Source organism: Triplophysa dalaica, chromosome 18 (assembly GCF_015846415.1).
Source record: "Triplophysa dalaica isolate WHDGS20190420 chromosome 18, ASM1584641v1, whole genome shotgun sequence".
Classification (NCBI taxonomy): Eukaryota; Metazoa; Chordata; class Actinopteri; order Cypriniformes; family Nemacheilidae; genus Triplophysa; species Triplophysa dalaica.
Window position 1 is genome coordinate 10,910,402 of NC_079559.1, and position 22,796 is coordinate 10,933,197.

General features: G+C 39.3%; 2 protein-coding genes across 4 annotated transcripts; one reads left to right on the top strand and one right to left on the bottom strand.

The window, feature by feature from the left end:
* Positions 1–1,410: 1,410 nt before the first annotated feature.
* On the bottom strand, positions 1,411–11,004 carry LOC130406884 (uncharacterized). Of its 3 annotated transcripts, none has more exons than XM_056729459.1 (7): positions 10,654–11,004; positions 9,517–9,565; positions 5,969–6,761; positions 5,660–5,809; positions 5,342–5,503; positions 3,214–3,303; positions 1,411–2,681 (listed from the first exon to the last, which is right to left on the bottom strand). In XM_056729459.1, exons 3-7 carry the CDS (start codon positions 6,743–6,745, stop codon positions 2,352–2,354), a joined length of 1,509 nt encoding a protein of 502 aa, XP_056585437.1. In that variant the 5' UTR covers positions 6,746–6,761; positions 9,517–9,565; positions 10,654–11,004; the 3' UTR covers positions 1,411–2,351. The 3 variants fall into 3 exon arrangements, with proteins under 3 accessions (XP_056585437.1, XP_056585438.1, XP_056585436.1); XM_056729460.1 differs by having other exon boundaries at positions 10,146–11,004; XM_056729458.1 differs by lacking the exons at positions 9,517–9,565; positions 10,654–11,004 and adding an exon at positions 6,892–9,503.
* A 4,613-nt stretch (positions 11,005–15,617) lies between these two features.
* On the top strand, positions 15,618–22,690 carry smarcad1a (SWI/SNF-related, matrix-associated actin-dependent regulator of chromatin, subfamily a, containing DEAD/H box 1 a). The gene is given in 24 exon segments (XM_056729457.1): positions 15,618–16,001; positions 16,414–16,519; positions 16,614–16,698; positions 16,793–16,814; positions 16,817–16,858; positions 17,108–17,187; positions 17,263–17,382; positions 17,462–17,540; positions 17,643–18,118; positions 18,218–18,414; positions 18,492–18,582; positions 19,152–19,251; positions 19,334–19,393; positions 19,765–19,840; positions 19,963–20,098; positions 20,208–20,339; positions 20,472–20,567; positions 20,677–20,794; positions 20,952–21,067; positions 21,168–21,356; positions 21,456–21,574; positions 21,744–21,926; positions 22,009–22,115; positions 22,187–22,690. Coding segments are annotated over 24 exon segments (2,898 nt in total). The 5' UTR covers positions 15,618–15,895; the 3' UTR covers positions 22,249–22,690.
* The last annotated feature ends 106 nt before the right edge of the window (positions 22,691–22,796 follow it).

Genomic DNA, 22,796 nt, shown 5'->3' on the forward strand with positions numbered 1-22,796 from the left:
AACTTTAATTCACTGAAGCCCCCTTCTCTGATTACTTTCTGACAAATTGTCTTATCAGTCCTGAGGCCGATTGGGCGAATGAAAACATGACCCTGGTCTGAATCTCTCCGACATTCACGCAGACATCTCGGGTACAACCGATGGGTGAGATAAGCCGGATCAGTGCAGCCACTGGAGTGGCTAACAAGCGGCCATTAGACTTTCTTTTCATGCGTGCTGCTGGAAGGGGCCAGTGACCGGAGGGGAGGCGGGGGTGGAGGGCAAAGTAACCTTTTAGATCAGCATCATTGTGCGCTGTTAAGAGGCACAGCCTTTGTGCCTGAGAGGCAGGGGGAGCGGGAGGTGAGGTGGGGGGGCAGGCTGGAGATAAGTGGCTCCTCCTTTCTGATTCACGCTCTGGTACTCCCACAGTAGGCTGATGGGGACACGGGAAGAGTGGCTGCCATTGACACAGTGGAGGCTTTGTGGGGGCAGCCCAGACGGCCCCCGGTTTAGAAAAGGTGTGTGAGGAAGTGGGAAGGAAAGGTAGAGAAAGACAGGAAGGTATGGCAAGATAGAGAGCCGAGAAAATGAGAGTCACTCGGAAGATGGAGGAGGAAGATGGAGAGGAAGAGGGAAGGAATGTGAACTTCTAGAGGTGGATGTGCTAATGGAGAATGACAAAACACCTTGAGATTGCTCACATTGACCGGATCCCTAACAGAGAGGAAGGTATAGGGGGGCGGGGTTAAGGTTAGGTTACACAAGAGCTTGGCTGTCATGTCCATCACTTTTTTTTACTCCGCTTCAGTGAGATAAAAGCAAAGTGGGTCTGGAGTACTTCCTTTCCCAGGTTTGTGGGAAAGACAGAATATCACACCTCAAAACAACAGAGACATCACAGAGCTATGACACACAGACACTCATAGGACCATGACAATTTTAGATATGATCTGAACATATTGGGATAATTATTTTGAGTGCCACTTCGAAGTTTTTGAATGTTGAAATTGAACCAGTTTACATTCTTTATGTTTGCCACTGGTCTTATTGTGAACAGTTCATGTTATGGTGCACTGTAAAAAATATCTACTTGGTTCTACTTAAAATCATAAGTTAAGCAGCTGCCTCAAAATTTCAAGTAAAAACAAAATGGATTAATGAATTGTTTTAACTCATTATTTTAAGTGTTGTTAAACTGTGAATTGCCTTCTGTGAGTCAACATGACTATACCATTATTGTCGTTTCAACTTTGCTATGCAAGTTCAAAATAAAGTGAACTCATTAATGAGCATTCTGTTCACTTATCCCCATTAGTGGGTTCAACTTAGTCATTTAAATTAAGTAATGTCTTTGAATTAGGGTATCAAGTTAAGATGATCTAAAAGAACGTCTTGTTTTAACTTAACAATTAATTCTAAAAACACAAATTTGAGTACAAAAGTTTTTTTTTATTAAAACCAATGTTAAGCCAATACAAGCTATACATAAACACTTCAATCATGAAATCATCTCAAAATTGTAATCAATACCAAACTTCAGTTGGGTGTGGGTCACATAATGAGGCTAAGATAAATAGAAGGGTTTCGTGTGAGCTTACACTATGAGGGGGTATCCCAAGCAGACTCCACAAGTATTTCTCAGTGTGTGTATAGAAGGTGGATGATGGGAAGTGTTTCCTGCAGTTGTCTGCAGTGCCTGTTGTCAACCAAGAAGTTGGTCATGCTGAATCTAGGCTAGATAGACCAATAGACACATACAGCAGTATAGATATCTATATTCAGCACCTCCAAAAAAAATAAAATCACTGCCTGTCATCTAAGTTGTTTATCATTGTTATTGTTGTGTGACCTAATGAGGTTAAGTTGACTGATGATTACTGCAGTAAACATCTCACCTTCTATATGCACGTGCACACCCCTCTGCTTGTCATATGCCCATTAGGTCACCCAAAGCTGTACTGAACACTATTCATATTAACCCAAAAGAAAATAAATTCTTTTAAAAGCATTAGCTTTTTTCCTTACAACACTGAAATATTGAACAGGTTTTAAATGTAAACATTTAAAAAACCTTAAAAACATTAATCTCACAGATCAAGCTAACTTATACCAAAAGCTGTGCTGAACCCCAAACACAAACAAATCTAAAACTTCAGACTGCAGCTGGTTGTTTACAAATATTTGAAACTTGAATACAGTATACTTTTGACCCCATTATTTGAACAATATTCAGAATTAAATGTTTTCAGTCCAACAAAAAAAAAATCAGGGCTCCTCTCCTGTTTGCTTAAGTGCTTTTGCCTTCAAATTTGGAACGCATGTCAACAGAAAAAAATGAATTCCAATCCTATTCTCAGGTGGGGCATGGTTTACAAATTATATCTCAGGAGCTTGTTTCGGATGCCGTGGACTCTGGCAGAGGCTTGATCTGGTTTGATCTTCATCACTACCCTCTGAAGGAACTCAAAGGAATACTTCATGGCTCGTGGATACTCAAGGTTAACGCAGTAGATGATCCCCAAAAGCATGGCAAAGCTGGATGGCACATCCTTGAAGTTGTGAAGCACAACAGTCTCCTCAACCACAACTGCCACATTGAAGACCTCACGTGGAAAGGCATCCTGGTTGTCACCTTCATGGCCTATCAACAGGCCAAGTTGCATCCCCTCCATGGCTGCAGCCAGAGTCTCACCATGGGCCTTGAAAAGCAGAAAAAAAAAAATAGTGTGAATGTTTGGGTCAAGATGTACATGCTCTGCAAAGCTATTTAAGTCTCAGTGATCATAAACCTTGTTTTCAGGCTAATAAAATAGTCTTCTTGGGCTTTCAGTTGTGAGTGTGCATGTTTGTAGGTGCAATATTGGAACGTTACTGCAAGGGTGAAAACTTCAGTGTCCTCTCAGATCTGGGAAAGTGTATGTTGCACTGGGTCCTCTCCCCATCACTATTCTACCCCTCCTTTCTCCTCCCCCAACATTGCTCTACCCCTCCCTCCTCCCATCACCACTATTCCACCCAACCCTCGTCCTCCCCATCACTATTCTGCCCCTCACTTCTCCTTGCATCATCACCATTTTGCTGCCACAGGACTTTATCAACACCCATGAGTGTATCTAATGCAATCTCTTTGTTAAAGGTTGTCTGTGTGTGTGTGTGTGTGTGCGCACAAGTGTATATGTGGGTGGGTACGTTCATTTATAGGCTGTTATGCATGACAGAAAAAGGTCTTACGTCACACATCCTGATGATGTCTGATGGCTCTTCTCTTAGATAGTGTGGCAGACCCAGCAGAGCAGCAATCCTTCTCCTGTCGTTTGTGTCCTACAAGACAAAAATAAGCAGTGTTGAGATTTTATTGCAAACATCTGAATCCGTGTATCATTCGTTCTTTTCATATTCAATTGAGATTCCAAAATCTGAAAATTAAAAAACGGTTTGTTATTTCGTTATTCGTTTATAAATGTGATACCAAAAAACAAATAACGGGTCATTTTTCGTACTTTTGATTTAATGCTCAGATCAAAAATGGGAAATGAAACAAAGGGGACACGACAGATTTTGATTTTGAGATTGAATTTGTTCGATTTGGGTAAGCCGGAAGTTATCTTCGTGTGTGTATGTGTTGCAGTTAAAAGAAGCCTGAAAACCCTCAATCTTGCAGTGATTGACTAAGTAATTTTTTTTGTAATTTCGTATCGACACCCTGGCCGCACTGGAATCATATGCTGATTTAATTAAAGACTTATTTGAAACTGTCAGGACACATAAAGAGATGTCAACTACGCTGCAGAAGATGGGTATCCAGCGAAGTTCTGAAATGAGACGAGGCTGAATCCAGCTTCTTATTCGCAGTTTCTTATTCACGCTTAGCTTCTTAGGGACCATCTCGCGTTTCTCTTCTTTTACGTTTTTAAAATAAAAACTTTTTTGTGTGTGTGTTTCTGTGTGCGCGCGCGTGTGTGTGTGTCTGTTGGCGTGTGTCTGTGCCTGCCTGCGTGCGTGTGTGAGAGAGAGTGCACAGAGGATGGGCTGCTGCTCGCTGTCTAAGTCATGACCTGCTGAATGCCCCTTGAGATGACCGTGAACTTCACGTGGAACCTCCATCACCCACTCCCCTTAACATTCTCTATATTACTTTGATCGAACAGTTTTTTTAGGCAGCCTATGTCCACCATGAATATTAATCGAATCCAAAAGTACCTACATGTTTGAAAGTGCAATATTCTGGTGCAGAACATGCAGTACGGTTTATGCATGAGTAATTTACGTGTATATTTGTAAAAAAAACATAGTATACACCGTTTTGTTATACTTTGCATATATATAATTAACTGTTTTTATTCTATATATTTATTTTTTCTATTTCCTTTGTTTGTCTATACTGTATTTTTTCATTCTGAGCTCCTGAAACCACAACACGTTGCTTGTCTTTGTGTGCACAATTTGAAAATAAAGCTTATTCTAATTTTTTACTGATCCATTGTTCTTATACAATTTATTATACTCTTGTTGGTCTTAGCCAGTGCATTATACACACATTATATTACTGCTATGTAGTTACATGTATATATATTTAAGTAAACTTTGACACAGAACTGTGTTTTTGTACAAGTATGTCTTTGATGGTGCGTTAAAAGTTCCACAGCTAGGTTACACCTTGTCTTGATGTCTACCGTCATGCAAGAAAACAGTTTTACTGTAGCATTTTTGGGTTATTGGACAATTTGGGGTGCCATATCTCGAGTTCTTTGAGGGTGCGTTAGACGTTCTACATTGGAGTTATACCCAGTATTCATGACTAACATCTAGCCAAAAAGCAGATATTTTTATTGTAGCATTTTGTAGCAGAACTTCGCTGGATACCCATCTTCTGCAGCGTAGTTGACATCTCTTTATGTGTCTTGACAGTTTCAAATAAGTCTTTAATTAAATCAGCATATGATTCCAGTACGGCCATGGTGTCGATACGAAATTACAAAAACAATTACTTAGTCAATCACTGCAAGATTGAGGATTTTCAGGCTTCTTTTAACTTTTTGCAAACGCGGCAAACTTCCAAGTGCAACACATACACACGAAGATAACTTCCGGTTTACCCAAATCGAACAAATTAAATCTCAAAATCAAAATCTGTCGTGTCCCCTTTATTTCATTTCCTATTTTTGATCTGAGCATTAAATCAAAAGTACGAAAAATGACCCGTTATTTGTTTTTTGGTATCACATTTATAAACGAATAACGAAATAACAAACCGTTTTTTAATTTTCCGATTTTGGAATCTCAATTGAATATGAAAAGAACGAATGATACACGGATTCATCTGGTGCCCAATTTTACAATTCTCAGCTCGTCTACTCACATCTTTCTTCAGACAGTCCAAAATGGCTTTCAGTGCAGGCATCTTTGCCGACTTGGTCGCAGCTTCGTACACTTCCAGCAGTCGTGGTGCCAGGTCGTCAAGTCCATCGAGGAACGACTCGAGAAGGTCTATGCTTACGACTCTTTTGAACTCTGTCCGAACCTGAGAAGACAAAAAGGTTAAGAAATTAGAGAAAAGATTTTCAAAGCATAGAGTCATAATTTAGTAAGCTAAGGTTGTCTGTTGTCAAAGGCTTTCATCCACTCAGTAATACCAAAGTCTCTTTAATCATAGGCTGAGTGTTGTCTATTGTTATACCTGTCTCTCACAGAACATGGCCGGCCATCTAGCTATGACATCCCCAATGAGAGGTTGATCCCCTACGATCTCCTTTCTGCGCTTGGAGAACGTGGCAGACATCAGCTCATCTATCTGCTGGTGATCTGGGTCTTTTTTGAGCACCTCCACCTGAATTGGATTGCACAAGCGCAAAGGACACATAAGACAAAATAGTAGGCTTCACAGACACAAAAGCAAAGTGTAGGTAGTTAGTATAACATAGGCAGGTATGTATGCAGTAATATTAGACAGGTATGATGTGTATGTGCATGTGTGTGTATGATGTACCTCCATCAACATCCGCTTTTCTTCCATGTCTTCATCACTTAGTCCTTCAGGGGGATCTGGACAGAAGTGGACCTCGCCCTTCTTTGACTTCTTCATACGTGGTCCCTTGGCTTCTTCTCCTTTTCTTTTGTTGACCCTCACCTCTGGGCATCCAGCTGCACTTAACTTCTGTCGATAGTTTCCGAGCTTAAACTTCAGGCTGTGGAACCAGCCGTACCAACCCTTTCCAGACCCTGGCTCTTTTAGACTGGGATGCTTCTCCACAAGCGCTTTCGCAACATTCTCATAGTGTTGCCTCTCAGGATAAGGACTAATCTTTGACATGCTGTCTGCAAGTGTGTCCAGGATATCAGTTTTCATACCTTTAGGAATCGCCAGCACAGATCCATCTTTTGCATATCTTCCATTTGCTTCTTGCAGCGTGAGTTCAACATCATGCGAGAACTCTGGAATCGGGAAGGGCTCAGGCCAGTGCTGGGAGTCAGATTCCCCACTACTGAGAGATGGAAGGCTGGCTGAATCCAATGTGGAATCCGAGCAAGCTGCATCAGCTGTGAACAACACTTTCAATGTTGCTCTCTCCTCAGGAAGGTCTCGGATGTCGGTCAAATTGGTCAGCTGATCCTTGAACGCAGGGTCCTCAAATTGTAAAATAAATCCACCTCTCAGGCCAAGGTTTGCACGCAACACCTGGCACAGTGCATCAACACTAGGGGGGGTGATTTCGATGGAAAGGCGCCTGATATCCATATCAGAGAGGACAACTCGCAGCAGCATCGTGGATCACTTCGGCCTGAAATTGGAGAAGAAAAAAGGATTAATTCATTGTATACATACAAACAAATTGTTACTACAGAAACGATTTGGAAAACACTTCAAGAGGGTTAATTCTTTTGGATCAGGGTAGAAATACACAAACTTACAGCAGCCTTAATTCAGCAAGAATGTTCTAGGAGTGGTTAACAGGCGACCCTGGACAAGGTATGACACAAGTGGCATGTAGTCATTGAGATCCTCTGGTTTCACCAAGAGACACTCAGCAGGACTTTTCTTCACAAGATGGTAACTCCTCAAATGCTCCACATAGTAAGTTGAAAAAGGTTCAACGAAGAAACAAACATGACCATCCAGCACAATGCATATTTCCAAAATCCTTCCGAAGTTGGGTAGTCCACTTGTACTTCCAACAGAAAGTATCATTCCCTTTGAATACTGCGTTCCATTTAAGAAGACATTAGGGGTCAGTCCAACTGTGTCAACATCACTGAATCTATTCAAGATTGCTAGTCTAAGACCACCATCTAAGACTCCCAGGCACACATCAGTCACTTTTGCTGTCTCAATCTCAGGCTTGAAAATGCTGGGCATTTCAAGATAATATGCAAGCATAAATTGGTGTCTTGAGGCAAGGGTAAGCAGAATATTTTTAAAGTTATTGGCATCACGCACTACCTTCTTAAAGAAAGAATGCTTAGCCTCAAACCTGATTGTCCAACACTCTATTAAGGGTCCAAATCTTTGAATAAGGCAAGGATAATGTTCAATAAAGTGATGTTTGGGGCGCAATTTGTAATCCGGGAAAACTGTCAGTAGCAACTGTCTATGATCCGATATTTTGGACTGCAAATAACACAGCGAGTCTTCAGTGTGATATGGAGTCGCTAAGAGCTCAACCAAGTCTTTCAGCTCAAGGATTACTTCCCATGTTTGATTCCCTTCTGGAACACGGTGGCCGATGATGAGGGTAAGGAAACGCACAAGACTCCAATTTTCGTGGCCGTTACCACCTACAGTTCCACTCTTTTTAAAAGTTGAAAGAATTTTCTGAGGACAATTTCTCTTATCCGAGAATTTAAAAGGGAAGCTCTGTATTTCACTATTAAGCTCTTCTAATGTGAAATACTTCTTTGAAATCAAATCTGCAAGGCACAGACTTAGTTCTACAGGCACAATCCCTTCCAGCACATCGTGTAAAAAATCAGGTGGAAAGCCTGTGCATGTGTGAAAACCTGTCAGGCTGTTGAGAGGGCAGTCTCGTTTCACACCATCAACAGATGCAAGGTCCGTCTGCTTCAAGACATTTACAGCTTCATCAAATGATTCTGGTGACCTTAAAACAAAGTTCCCAGTTCTAACATCACACGTTTGTATGTCTCGACGACTAGCTAGACAAAACCTACAGAACTTCTCAACATTGAAAGACTCTTGGAATCCACCTAAGGAATGTGCTGCCAAGTTGTCAGCAGCAACGAACAAGATGGTGCCTTTAACATTACACCCTAGTTTCTCTACAAACACACCTACTGTTTCAAGACATTTAATATCTTCAATCAGTGGCTTCAAAACACGATCATAACCATAAATCCTGACATGCTCAGCCTTGCACAGTAAAGCAAGGTAGATTGACGACAATGTTGACTTGTATCTAGAGGGTAAATTGCCAATAACCCAATACACACCACAGATTTTATGTTTTTTTTTTGATGTGCCCAAGGGATTGCAGATTTCAAAGTCATCAATATACAAAGTAATAGCTACACTTAGTTCTTGACCTGAGAGGATTCCATTCGATTTATAGAAGTCACCATCCAGAAAAGACTTGTAGTAGCCAGACTGTTCAACAGGTTTGTTTTTCCCCAGTGCTTGCAGTACCTCTTCTTTTTTAAGAAGATCTGAAAGTAACTTTAGAATAGGGATATAGATAACAGTATGAAACTTTTCTTGTCTGTTCAAAAGATATTCGACAGGTTCAATGACACTAAAGTTCTTTTTGTAATATAACTGTCTTTTGTAGTCTGTGCCTAAAGATCCTTCTCTTGAAAGGAAATTAAGTGGGTTAGCACTTTGAAATAATTCGGTCAAGGATGTCAAACATTCCTCAGATGTGCAATTATGCTTCTCCAAAACATTCTCAATTGACTCCCTAGTTATTTGTCCAGCACATTTTCCAATATCAAACAAATCATCCACAATTTCTTGAATCGCAGACTTTGACACATGAAGGACGGCTTGCAGTCGAAGGAAAAGGGATGCAATTCTGCGCTCAACTGACTTCTGTGTAGGCTGAGAGTCAGGTTCAGTCACTGAAACATCTGGTGACTCTAAATCAAAGTTATCCTGTTCATCATTGACAGAAGCTTGACTTTGACAATGGATAATAAGTTCAGGTTTGAAATTATTGAATGTAGAAGGCTGATGATATCGGCTTCTGTGAGCAGTAAAAGTTGAGGCTACTCTAGATGTAAAACAGCACCCCACAAATGGGCAATTCACAGTCTCTCTTTTTATCAAATGTCTCTTTAAATGAAGAAAATAATGTTTGATATTGCTTGGCGCTGAAAAAGTACAAAGTTCACAACGAAGTCTAGCAATGGGACTGGTTCCTTGTTTGTGGTCCGTCAAATGTTTTAAAAGTTCCACATGGGATTGAAAGACGGTAAGACAATTCGGGTAAATACAACTAAAACCTGTTCTTCCACGTCCATGCTTGTCCTTGTAATGATTCACTATAGTCTTTTCAATGTATGTGGAAAAATTGCAAAACTTACAAGTCCACTTCATCAAATGAGTAGCTGAGCCTGGTAAATCATAAAACACCTGAAACACACAAAACAGAAAAAAAAGTTTTAGCTGCCAAGTGATGTGAATTGCAAAAATGAACAAGAGCACATTTCTAATTAAGTCTAACTAACAAATTGGATATATGAATTGTTGGATTGCTCTTTAGCACTAGCTAACGCGACCGATGTTATGTAATAAATATAAAGTTCAAAAGAACAGCATTTATATAAAATAGAACTAACAATATAAGTGTCTTTACTGTAACTTTTGATCTGTTTAACTCATCCTTGATGAATAAAAGTATGATACATCTTATTTCTTTCCCCCAAAAATAAAATAAAAATTCTTACTGACACCAAACTTTTGAACGGTAGTGTTTAATGTTACAAAAGCTTTAGATTTCAGATAAATGCTGGAAGATTTCAGATAACGCTTTATCAACCGTCTCTGACTAAACTGCTAGTTTTCTAGCTAACGTTAACGGTCGCTGAAACGTGCCTCGCTTAAATGACATCACAGTTGTTGCACATATCAAAAGGTAATGATAGCTAACGTTAATCACGTTATTGGTTTCATCAACGCACATTCTTAATATCTACAAAACACTAACACTTACCAATGGCGAACTTGTTCATGCCAACAAGACTCGTCTTATCTAACGGGAAAATGAGGCACCCGGCCGATTGAAGTTCGTTTGCTTGCGCGTAAATTTGTTCTTCTCGAGGCCTGGCTTCGTCGGTACGTTAGTCCCCCGCACATGCGCCAAGAGCCGTCCTCCACTCAATCTGATCATTTTAACTCATTCTTGATGAATAAAAGTATTGATTTATTTTATTTCTTTCCCCAAAAATAAAATAAAAATCCTTACTGACCCAAACTTTTGAACGGTAGTGTTTAATGTTACAAAAGCTTTAGATTTCAGATAAATGCTGGTAGATTTCAGATAACGCTTTATCAACCGTCTCTGACTGAACTAAAAGACTGAACTGCTAGTTTTCTAGCTAACGTTAACGGTCGCTGAAACGTGCCTTGCTTAAATGACATCACAGTTGTAGCACAGCACATACCACGTTATTGGTTTCATCAATGCACATTCTTAATATCTACAAAACACAAACACTTACCAATAGCGAACTTGTTCATGCCAACACGACTCGTCTTATCTGACGGGAAAAATGAGGCACCAGGCCGATTGAAGTTCGTTTGCTTGTTGGCGCGTAAATTTGTTAGTCTGTAGTCCCCCGCACATGCGCAAAGAGCTGTCCTCCACTCAATACAACACGCCAAAGACTTGTAGCCCACTCAATTTAAAATGGCAAGTTCATTCAAACACCTGGAATTTGTGATTCATTGAAGTAACTTATGAACCTAAATTGGAAGATTGAAAACTCAAACAATTGAGTTGAAATTTCATAACACATTATTTTATGTCTGAGTTAATGACATATATAAGTTATCATAACTTTTTGATCAGATCATTTTTTACAGTGTGTCAGCTGTTCTGAGAAAAATATGCTGTATTGTTTTCATTTAATTATCAAAAAGAAGTATCTTCTTAAAAAAAGCAACTGTTATTGTCTGCTGACATTACTTAGGCCATTCAGGCTATTGGAAAAATGTTGACCAATGGCAAAACAGCTTATTTTCTTAATTCAATCAAGTCCTGACCTCCCTGTGTTTTTTTTGGAGAAAATTTTGTTTCACTTTTGTCACATTATATTGGAGAGACAAGCTTGCAGCCATCGCACTGACATATCACGCCAAGACAACATATTTCCACATATTAACTAACTTGGAATATATTTGAAAGTTAATTTGAAAATATATAGAATAATAAATTGTTAATATATAATATATTGAAAAATTGGCACTTAATATATTAAAAAATATAAGCACTTTGGTTAAAATAAATGGAAATGTGTTTTTTAATATATTTTATTATTTTTTCCAGTATATTCCCGTTGATTCTTTGATCCTCTCCCCGTTCTGTTTTTCTCTCTCTTATTTACTCTCAAGCAATAAAGGCAAACAATTCCAAAATATAACTTTAAAACCAAAATGTGTCAAATTATAGAAGTAAAATTAGTCATTTAAATTTATTGATCAAATGCTTTATTAAAATGATAAAAACTATAATAGTGCTTTTGGTCCAGTAGTTAGACTCTAGATGCCCTTTGTGCCTATTAAACTCAAAACCGCGATATGTATTTCAGACTGTTCTGCTCGACTGAAGTCCACTAGCAAAGTGGATGAACAAAGAGACTTAAGCCTAAAGGACCCAAGAATCATGGCGACTGGTCCAGAGCCTGATGATAGTGATGGCCCCCTGAGACCTTGCAGAGGCCACGCTGGGAAGGGTCATGTCAGACATCGACTCCCATGGTGGGGCCCTTCTATCTTACTCCTCCTCCACTGTGACTGTCACCACCTCCCCACTGGGACAGTCCCAGCTCAGACTGACCCCACCAGTCCGAAACCAGCGGGTGTGTTCCCTGCTTCACAGTCCCAGTCGAGCCATCACAAGCCTCTCTAGTGGGAAATAACGAGAGCGATAGGTCTAGTGCTTTCAATGTATTCATTATGTGTTCGAAGGCTTTTGGTGCAGTGGCATTTTTTTATATTTATGTGTAATAACTAAGGTTATTAACATGGCTCTCTGGTATGCTTGATTTGGATTGGTCAGCCAGGACATTAAGCGGTCAAATATATTTTTAATATAATGACAGAATATAAATAGTTTTTCACTGTTGTCCCTGGCAACCATCTCCTACTGTGTTATATTTTCAATTATCCACGTTATTAAATAAGTCAAATTAATATTTTATTAATATATAAAAATTATATTTGATATTATGAATTGATATTTTAGAGATGTTAGGTAAATCTTATCCCATTATTGCAGATCTATATATAGACAGTTTCAGTGACAACAACATGATCAGTTCTATAGCCCAAACTTAACTTCCAGTAGACCTCGACAATAAAATCAATAACTGTCAGTAGTTTTAATTTAATTCAAAATATACCAAAAAATATCAAATTGAATATTAATATGAATTGATTTGAAATTAAATAGAAAAAAAAAATGTATATTAAAAAAACATTTATTATAACCAAACACCCCTGGACCAATGCGTGCGTCCAATGAAACAGTCTATATCAATTTAAAAGGTTTGTATTAAAATTTAAGCATTTTACTATCTTAATATATTCACATCCTCACCGGCTACCACAAATGTGTGCCCACTATTAATAAAGGCTTTATCTTTGACATAATGCTAAATGCTCTTTCATCTTTGACATAATGCTAAATGCTCTTTCATCTTTAAGTCACTTTGGATAAAAGCTTTCCTGTAGCTCAGTGGTAAGAGCATTGCGTTAACATCGCAAGGTTGTGGGTTCGATCCCAGGGGATTGCAAATACCTATGTAAAATGTATAGCAATGTAAAAGCAATGTAAGTCGCAAAGCGTCTGCCAAATGCCTAAATGTAAATGTAAATGTAAAATGTAAAGTCTCTGCTGATTGAATTGCTACATATATATATATATATATATATATGCAAGTATACAGATGTGCATGACGGATGTCACCTGGGATTAATTATATCAGTCATAATAGCAATCACATAGGCATTAGGTTATTGATTCAAATCAAGTGTGTCTCTCACCTCTCATTCCTTGGGAATTCCCACAGTATATAAGAAGTGGAGGCACACAAAGACAAGACACAGCAAGGAGGTGCACATTCTCTTCCCACACTGCGTGTACCCTGGAGATGGTCAGATCCCCCTCACTAACCCCACGTCACCCCCTCCTCCGTTTCCCTCCACTTCCATCTTCCTTATTGTAGGCTGATTTAATTAAAAAATACCCAGCAGCACCACCCTGGACCTCGCCCGCCAGGGTGGGACCTCTAGCTGTGGCGCAGGGAGAAGCTGTCATTTGCCGCTTGTAGACACACACAAACACACACACACGTTCACAGCCAAAGTGTTCCCAGAGAAGAAAATTCATTCCTGAAAACATGATGAATTGACATGACGTAGACTTTGCCACTTTATCAAGATTCACTCTACACGTGTAGCAGTGCTGTAATCCAGCATTTGGCATTAAGGGAGACCACGTATAGGGTTATGGTATAAGCTATTTCAAATCATTATTTGACTTAATACGTTTAAATTACTTGTATTTTGATCTTGAAAAACCGTGACAGTTGATTCTTATTTGCTACATACTCATGAAATAATAATTCTAATTTGATCAAAGCATTGCAAAGCAGTAATCACCATACTATTTTGTTAAACATTTTCCATTGTGGTGGCCCCATGTGTATTTTATCTTCCCATATTGTGAACTATGTAACTCAATGAAATCAATCAATGTAATTCATCAGCATTTTCTGGAACCTCCGGCCTTGTTTGACAGTTCTCAGATAATGTCTAATGAATGTGAAATGAGACAATGGCAATTAATTTTGTGATGATCTTGCCATTTGGAAAGGGCGGGTATTTTGTTTTAGGGGGTGGGAAGGAGCCAAATCGCAGACATGTTGCCACGGTGATAAGGTACTCCCTGCCGCCGTCGGGTCTCGGACAAGCGGGGAGCCATGGCGACGGGACAGTGACAGACAAAGTGACAAGTCCACCAGGATGGTGGGTCAACCTTGAGCTGGAAGTCCACAGGAATGTTGTGCACTTCAAGTAAGCCAATGAAACAATAGATGAGAAGCATTTACTGATCATATTTATATAACATATAGTTTCATAGAGCTGTTGAGATCTACTGGCAGACCTTATTGCGTACATCCATAAGCTGAACTACACACAATATAATCATCCATCATGTTTCATAACAGTTTGATAGTTGAATGATCAAGAAAAAATACTTTTACATCGTTGATCTAGCATATTCAAGTTCATATATACGATAAACACAGCGATTGGGTTTATGCCTATAGTGGGACTGCAATAAAACCGGGGTCCATGATTCAGTTCCCTGCTGTTTAGGGTCAGAAGTCTGATCATACTCAATGTCAGCGTGCTCATTGTGTACATGGCACTAATGTAAGTTATAGGAATCTCCATAGTGACAAGAAGAGAGAGACAGAGTGGCGACATAGAATATACACAATTCAAGGCCGCATACTGTGTACATGTACTTTTGACATTGATTCTACAGTAGTATGTGGATGTTTGCCAAAATGACTATAATTAGTGTTTAACTCCTCAACAACAACTATTTAACAAGCTAAATAATAATCCTTTCTGTTGGTTTACCGCAAATCCCTTTTAAAAGTTTAATGTGCAATGTATGTCCCCTATACCAGTTCAGATCACTTCAGCAAACTGAATTATTGGATGTTTTGCATATTACTTTATGAGCACTGTTAACATATGGAAATGTTGCATAATGATATTGGATCCTGTGATGCTATTTAAAATGATCTGAGCTTTAGTAACATTAGCTACATTAGATAAGAATCAGTAGTATGTATCATTTTGAGGAGGTAATGAAAATAAGTTAGCCTTATATAAAAATACTTTTCTACTTTAAAAAATCATATTTACAGTGGCAAGGAAATGACAGGAGGATGATACTTACAGGCCCAATATGCATAAGACACAGAAAATAAGCTTCACAAAAGGCTTTCTGATTCTGCCAAGGTGTGTTTGGGAAGAGGGGTGTTGATGGGTCCTGTGAGGACCTGTTGCCAGTCTCAGAAACTCGGTTTCGCCCCCTTAAGGACAAGCGGAACATGCAACTGCAGCTTTGTTATTAAAGCGTGTCACCTAGTGGATAGATGAAGAAACGTCCATTTAACATATTAGTAGTTTTCAATGCAACCAATGTTGTAACATGTTGTTAGAATCCATAAAATCTTGGCTGTTCATGCTAGCAGGAAATAGTGAATTTTAGCATTGATATTGAAGTTTTATTCTGTAAAATAAAGTGTCTCTACTTTTCGCGATGTTTGATAAAAATATGCATTTGTATAAAAACAAATATAATATTTAAAGCAATGATTAGCATAAAAAGTGTTTCGCTTGGACCGATCGGAGTATGACGTGTTGAAAAACGGAAGTGACGTGGGTCAACCGGTGGCGGGAACGTCTCGTTTGCTGCCTGTATTCATTATCTAGCACACTGGCATTCTAAGAGCGAGACGAATTTACAGCTTAGATTATATAATTGTTTATATAAATTATTATATTTGATGCGTGTAAGTTATTAGTCGTTACGCTAAGATGCTGTCTTGAAGCTTTTATTGTCAGACACAAGCAAGTGGGCGAGAATTACCGGCGGATATCAGCCAGCCCGCGCGCGACCAGACCGGTGTTGTACCACAATCCGACTCGCCGTGAGACATGAGCTTATTCAATCTCGAACGGTTCCGTTTCCAACGAGATAAATCTGCTGACAGTGGCAGTAAGTCGTCGGACGGATCCAGCTCTGATAAAGAGAATCACCGGGGTGAGTAAAGATGTCGTTTTATAGGCCGGGGCTTTGTTTAATGTCAAAATAAAGTGAGCTATCAAGCGCTTTAGGGCATCGTGTGGTAACGTTACAGTTATGTGAAAACCATTGTAATCACGATAAACCGTATTAACCACGAATTAACCATTATATTTGTAATATAAATGTGCTAATACACATAATAGTCAAACCACCAATAACCTTGTTACTAACGTTACAACGTAACTGTTAAATCACGGGTAATTTTCTAAAGACTATGCTAGTGTGTTACTGTTAGTCGATTCATAGGGTGGATATACATTTTGTTTCGAGGCTGACACTACTTCTAACTGTTCTCTGCCAACAATTATTAGTGCAATGTAGATGGACTCTGATGATGATTTTAGTTTTCAATTTTCTTTGCCCCCAGCCCAGCAAAAGAAGGTAACGTTAGAAGGCCGAAGCGTTACAGTCAGGTTACAGAGACAGGCACTTGAGCATGTTTCTTCTGATGACAAAGTTGTAAGGATGAGCAAGTAAGTGAAATAAAACTAATGTAATTCCCTCACATAGCTGCTTTTCCTCCACATGGGCTGGGCTTTACATTAACCAACAATTACTACTTCACAGGGATTCTCTATCAAAGGACACAGAAGACAAAGTGTCGAAACTAATGGAGATGTTCCCGCAGAAGAGCAAGAAAGATTTGGTGGAGGTAATCTTTTCTGTTTTGTGTAAAACTTTTACTTAATAGAACAGGGGAATGTTGTGCATTGGTCCTCTGTGATTTATTTTGTATGTTGTGACAGGTGGTTGAGAGTACCAGCACACTGGAGGAGCTGTAGCACACTGTTTGTTACTGTACGGTGAAGAAGGTAACGCTGACGTTATTCTTTTTATATTTGTTTGAACATATACATATTGGGTCTGCATATGTCATCCTGTCATTTACCTTCGCTTTTCGGCTGGTGATCAAAAAAAGCCACTTCATAAATAACATTATTATGCTTCTCTCTGGAATGTTTGATTCTTTAATTGTGTGCTTCATGTTGAGGACACTTGAATCAATGTATTCCTTGCATAACAAGTCGTGTGTCATATCTAAGTGTATTTTATTTATGCAGATTCAGGCAGGCAGAAAGGCAAAACAAGGTATAATGAAGATAATGATAACATTCAGCCAATGAAGAGGAGAAAAGTTGTGGTGAGAAATTGTTTTGTTATTAAAAGCGACATAATTCAAGTACGTTTGATTAATAGATGAGGTTATCTCATTTAGCGCTCTGATTCTGAGGATAAGGAAGAATTTGAGCAAGAGGAGAACCAGGAACCAAGCAAAGAAAACCAGAAAGCTCTTATAAAGAAGCTCAAGAAGAAACTACCTGATTTAGAAAATGAGGTAAATCAAAGATTTTATCATTGTTGGGCTATTTTAAATAAGCGTTTTGAGTTTGATGGACTCAATTCTTTATTATCAGGTCTTGAAAGATGTCCTTAGAGAGCACGAATGGGACTATGAAAACGCCTTGGGATCATTGCTAATGTTTTCATCTTCAGGTAATTGTTAAAGGGATGAAGGTCCTCAAGCGTTTCAGTGAATGGGAATTTTGATGTTTGGATTTTGAATTGTTTGTGCTTTTTATTGCTTGCCTAATGCAGATTCCAGTTCACCAGAGGCTCCGAAAAAACAAAAGGCCGAATCATCTGGTTCCAAGAAACAAAATGGCAAGAGCTCACAGAGGGCAGACAGCTCATCTAGTCTCGCAAAATGGCTGACAGCTGCGTCGTCACCTGTGCGAAACGTCTCCAGCTCTTCCACTCCCAAAACACAAAAACCATCTAGCAGCAAGAACACAATTAAGGACACATCTGTAAAACATGAGAGGAAAGAAGATTTACTTTTAGATAACATCAGTGGATCTGACGGTGAGGAGGACCTGGACGGCGAGCTTGACAGCATTTCAGATGAGCTGGACTCGGATGATGAGGACAGTATAGCTGTTCCTCTCCAAGACCAGATCATTCAATTCCTCCAAGAGGCTTCTCTAGATGAGCTTGCACTTATATCTGGCTGCTCGGTCAAAAAAGCTCAGAAGATAATTTCCTTGAGGCCCTTTAATACTTGGAAGGATGTGGTATGTCTGTTTATTTGCACACTTGGTTTATGATGTTTTTCTATTGCTTAACTTGGTTTTGTGTTAACAGTTACATGTATGTGTTTCTCTTCTTTATAGAAAGAGCAGTTCTTCAAGGATAATGGTCTTTCTATAGAGCTGGTGCATGGCTGTAGGGTGGTGCTGAAGGAGAGGCAGGTGGTCAGAGACCTCATGGGCAGATGTGAGAAGATCGCACAGAAAATGACTAAAGATGTCACCCAGGTCATAGAAGCAGGCTTGGGCTTCATGAAGCAACCCAAAATCCTGAACAGCAAGTGAGCTTATGTTCACAAATGTTACTTAATGTCTTTTAAAAATCGTTCCTAACTTTCATTCCTTCCTTTTTCTGTAGTTTTAAATTGCAGCCGTATCAGCTGATTGGCTTGAAGTGGCTGATTCTGCTCCACCAGCACAAGCTCAGTGGAATCCTAGCAGATGAAATGGTGAGGCATTGTTCATTTGAGCGTGAAAATTGGCATGAAATTCATGTATGCTACTGTGTAGAGGTATTCAGGGAGGACCCGTGCGGGTTCGTGTCTATATTTTATATCGTCGGTTCGGTCCCAAATGTATGACTTCGGGTCATGGGTCTCTTTAACATTGTGTGTATTGTGCAATACCCGAGTCGATCTGAAGGAAAACACGGCTGCGATCAGGGTCAGTCAGCACTGTGTGTGTGTGTGTTTGGTAACATGCATCTCGTAAAATTAGTGAAGCGTGAGTCTGAAAATAAGTGAAAGAACACGAGCATCCTCTGCCGCAGTATTACTGCACGCAGTCTGTGTTCATGGATGCCTTTATGAGTGATGGGGACCAGTTTTCAAATAATATTCAGCTTTGGGTAATTGATGATTTTTCTCGGTTCTGCACGGTCTGGGTCCAACTATAAAATTATTAGACGGGTCCTGGTCAGACCCGTGTAGCACATTCATGGGACGGTTCGGGTCCACATTTTTGGACCTGTGAAGACCTCTGCTTCTGTGTAATAAGTCTTGTAATAATCTGTCCGCAGGGGTTGGGTAAGACTATTCAGGCCATCTCTTTCCTGGCTCATCTGTATGAAAAAGGCATCAAAGGGCCTCACCTTATAACCGTGCCCTCGTCCACACTGGGTAAAACATGTTTTTACTGAATGTTTGTCGTGCGAATTCTGCAGCGCTGCTTTAGATGATAAAGTTCATTCTCTATTTACAGATAACTGGGTTCGTGAATTGGGTAATTGGTGCCCCAGTCTGAAAGTTCTTGTGTACTATGGTGAGTTAAATCAAGATCCTGTGCCAGAAGACATTTATAAATCTGCTGTCTAACGTTAATCTTTCTTGTAAACATTGTGGATACATAGACGCATGTATTTTGCATTTTCCCAACTTAATACAAATATGTAAAATCAATAAAACAATTTCAGTTAGAAAAATGGTTAAACTTTTCAAAGTTTACTATGTTTGTGCAAAATTTTATAATCCATGTTGTCCCGGTTTATTTGGGTGATTCTAAAAAGCATTGTTTGCTTTTGTGGATACAAGGACATTATATTTTTAGTTAACTTGTACGATGTCCGTAATCATTTTTTGGTTTGATATTGTTTTTTAATAAAAAAAAATCTCTCTTTTGCATTATACTTGCAGGTTCAGTGGAAGACCGCAAATATTTGCGTCAAGAAATACTAAGCAACCTGATTGATTTCAACATCATAGTGTCCACGTATGTATACAATATTCTTCACTGTATTGGGATGCAGTCCTCACGTTTGTTATTGATCTGTTTAAAAGACAAAGTAAATGAAACCCTATAGCATAAGCATTTGCTTGTCTTTCTTGTATTAGGTACAACATCACAATTGGAAATGATTATGACCGCAGTCTCTTCCGCAAGATGAAGCTGAAGTATGCCATATTTGATGAGGGTCACATGCTTAAAAATATGAACTCGCTGCGCTACCGCCACCTCATGGCCATCAATGTCAGTACAAACAGTCTGTTTTGTGGTTAAAACAAGACATTCACATTTCAGATGCTCTTTTGAGCTGATGTCAAATAATATCTTTTTGATTTGTGTCTGTTGTCTGCAGGCTGAGCACAGATTATTGTTAACTGGAACACCTTTACAAAACAACCTGCTTGAGCTCATGTCTCTGCTAAACTTCATCATGCCTTCCATGTTCTCCAGCAGCACCTCACAGATCTCCAAGATGTTCTCCACGGTACAGACAGAAACCATATTTTTGCTCGCATGCCCATAAATGCATAAATATGATGATACCTGAAACTGTTTTGATTGTTAAATATCCAGAGAGAATGTTCATTTATTTGCTTCACTTGATGGCTTGTTTCAGAGGCCGGCAGAAGAGGAGAGCAGTTTTCATAAGAATAGAATCGCACAAGCTAAACTTATAATGAAGCCATTTATCCTGAGACGAGTCAAGCGTGATGTAACTATTTCATTTTCCATATTTGTTACTTACTTAACCATTGCCACAAGCAAATGTCTCTAAATGTAGAAAAGGCAAGTTTTTAACTGTTGTCTAAATGTGATTCTAGGTGTTGAAACAGCTTCCACCAAAAGTGGAAAAGATTGAAATGTGTCCCATGAGTGAGGCCCAGCAGAAACTCTACGGGAAGCTTTTTAAAAGGCTCAAAAAGGCTCCATCTGAAGATAGTATGTGCTGTTAAGCTCCGCTAGCATGCTATACACACTTTGTAGTTACAAATAATTGGACTGTTTACATAAATGAACCACATACTCTCAAACACAATAACTGTTTTACATTACCAAGTCTCACAGCACCTTTCTCACACTTCCTCTTTGTCTGTAGAGCGAGAGCTCTGTAATGTGATGATGCAGCTGAGAAAGATGGCCAATCATCCATTGTTACACCGCCAGTATTATACCAGTGAAAAATTGGCTGCCATGAGCAAGGCCATGATAAAGGTAAGGACTGGGCCAAGATCTTGGGTTTGATTCCCAACAACTGATAAACAGACTGATAAAAATGTGCATCATTGAGATGACGTTGTTGTTCTTATGTTAGGAACCAACACATTTTGATGCAGACCCTGCGCTGATCCAAGAGGACATGGAAATCATGTCTGACTTTGAGCTGCATAATTTATGCAAGCAGTACAGCTCCATCAGCAAATTTCAGCTGGACAAAGAGCTCATCTTAGACTCTGGAAAGTTTGCTCTGCTAACCAAGACACTCGCCAAGCTCAAAGAAAAGGTTTGTGAAGACGTGTTTTAATCATGTCACTTAATTTATGAAGTATGACCTATTTTTGTGTGTTTTATGATTCGTAAAATAACTTGATTTCTCTCTAAGGGTGATAGGGTTGTGCTGTTCAGTCAGTTCACCATGGTGCTGGACATTGTGGAGATCCTGCTGAAACATCTTGACCATGAGTTTGTTCGGTTGGATGGCTCTACTCCCATGGCAGAGAGGTGAGTGCTACTTTATTGAATATACATTTTTATCCAGACTGTCTTGTTTAATCAGATCAGTGTGGTTGGGTTTAGATTTTTTGAACTTTGCTGATCATCCATTGCGAATTGTTTATTAGTCTATGCAAAAAATCTGTTAAAAACAACAAATGTTATCCTGTGAATTTAGGATTGGCCTTATCGACAAATACAACACAAACCCGGAGATCTTTGTGTTTCTCCTGTCGACCCGTGCCGGAGGGCAGGGAATCAACCTCGCCTCTGCTAACGCAGTGATACTACACGACATTGACTGTAATCCGTTCAATGATAAGCAAGCAGAGGACCGTTGTCATCGAATGGGGCAGACGAGGTTCGTGTGATCATAAAACTAAATGGTAATTGCCATGATTTTAAAAGGAACTTTGCGTTCTGACAGTGTTGTTATGTTGCAGAACAGTGCAGGTGATCAAGCTCATCAGCAAGGACTCGATTGAGGACTGCATGCTTCGTGTGGGACAAGAGAAATTGAAACTGGAGCAGGACATGACCACTGATGGAGGTGAGTGTCAATAAGATATTTACATGCTGTTTATCAGCTTCCCTTTTATTTAACTTTTCCTCTCCGTTCAGGTGAGGATGGTGCCATGACTGAACAAATGGCCGAGTTGCTCAAAGTCTCACTGGGCCTCTAACTAACATGGATGTCAGTTGTATTTGTCTGTACATTACCATTCACTCATCGAGTGGAAACAAAGCAACCAATCGACATGGAAGCTGCTAATGTGGGTTATATAAGGACTAGCACTTTTCACAGGAGTGTCCGAATATTTCAGGTCAGATTTCATCAGGTCATCCTTAAAAACTGTGGTGGCTGTACAAGCGAAAAGTGATTGTATTGCTCAGGGAGGACATGAAATAATAACATTTGTATCACCTCTGATATGTGCCATCTGTAAATGTGTCATTTACCAGGCCAGATTACACACACTGGGCTGGTAGTTTTCTACCAGATTAATCTTGAGCTGAAGACACTGCTGTTAATAAACACTTGTTTCTGTTTAGCTGGTTATACTTGTGCTGAAATTGTATGTCTTTGTACTATGTTTTTCTAAATAAAGGCAATGTCAATTTGAATTTTATTGATTATTTAAGGGTAACAATTGTGACAGACATTTCAACAATATATGAAATAATGAAGACTTGTCTATATGATAAATGATACTTATTCAGATTTATTTGA

Bases quoted from the DNA above. Each gene is read 5' to 3' on its own strand.
- LOC130406884 (XM_056729459.1), bottom strand. From the start codon at position 6,745: ATGCTGCTGCGAGTTGTCCTCTCTGATATGGATATCAGGCGCCTTTCC. The intron at 5,504-5,659 runs GTATAACAATAG...TTGTCTTCTCAG, and splicing joins CCATGTTCTGTGAGAGACAG to GTTCGGACAGAGTTCAAAAG. The intron at 3,304-5,341 runs GTGAGTAGACGA...TTTGTCTTGTAG, and splicing joins TGGACTGTCTGAAGAAAGAT to GACACAAACGACAGGAGAAG.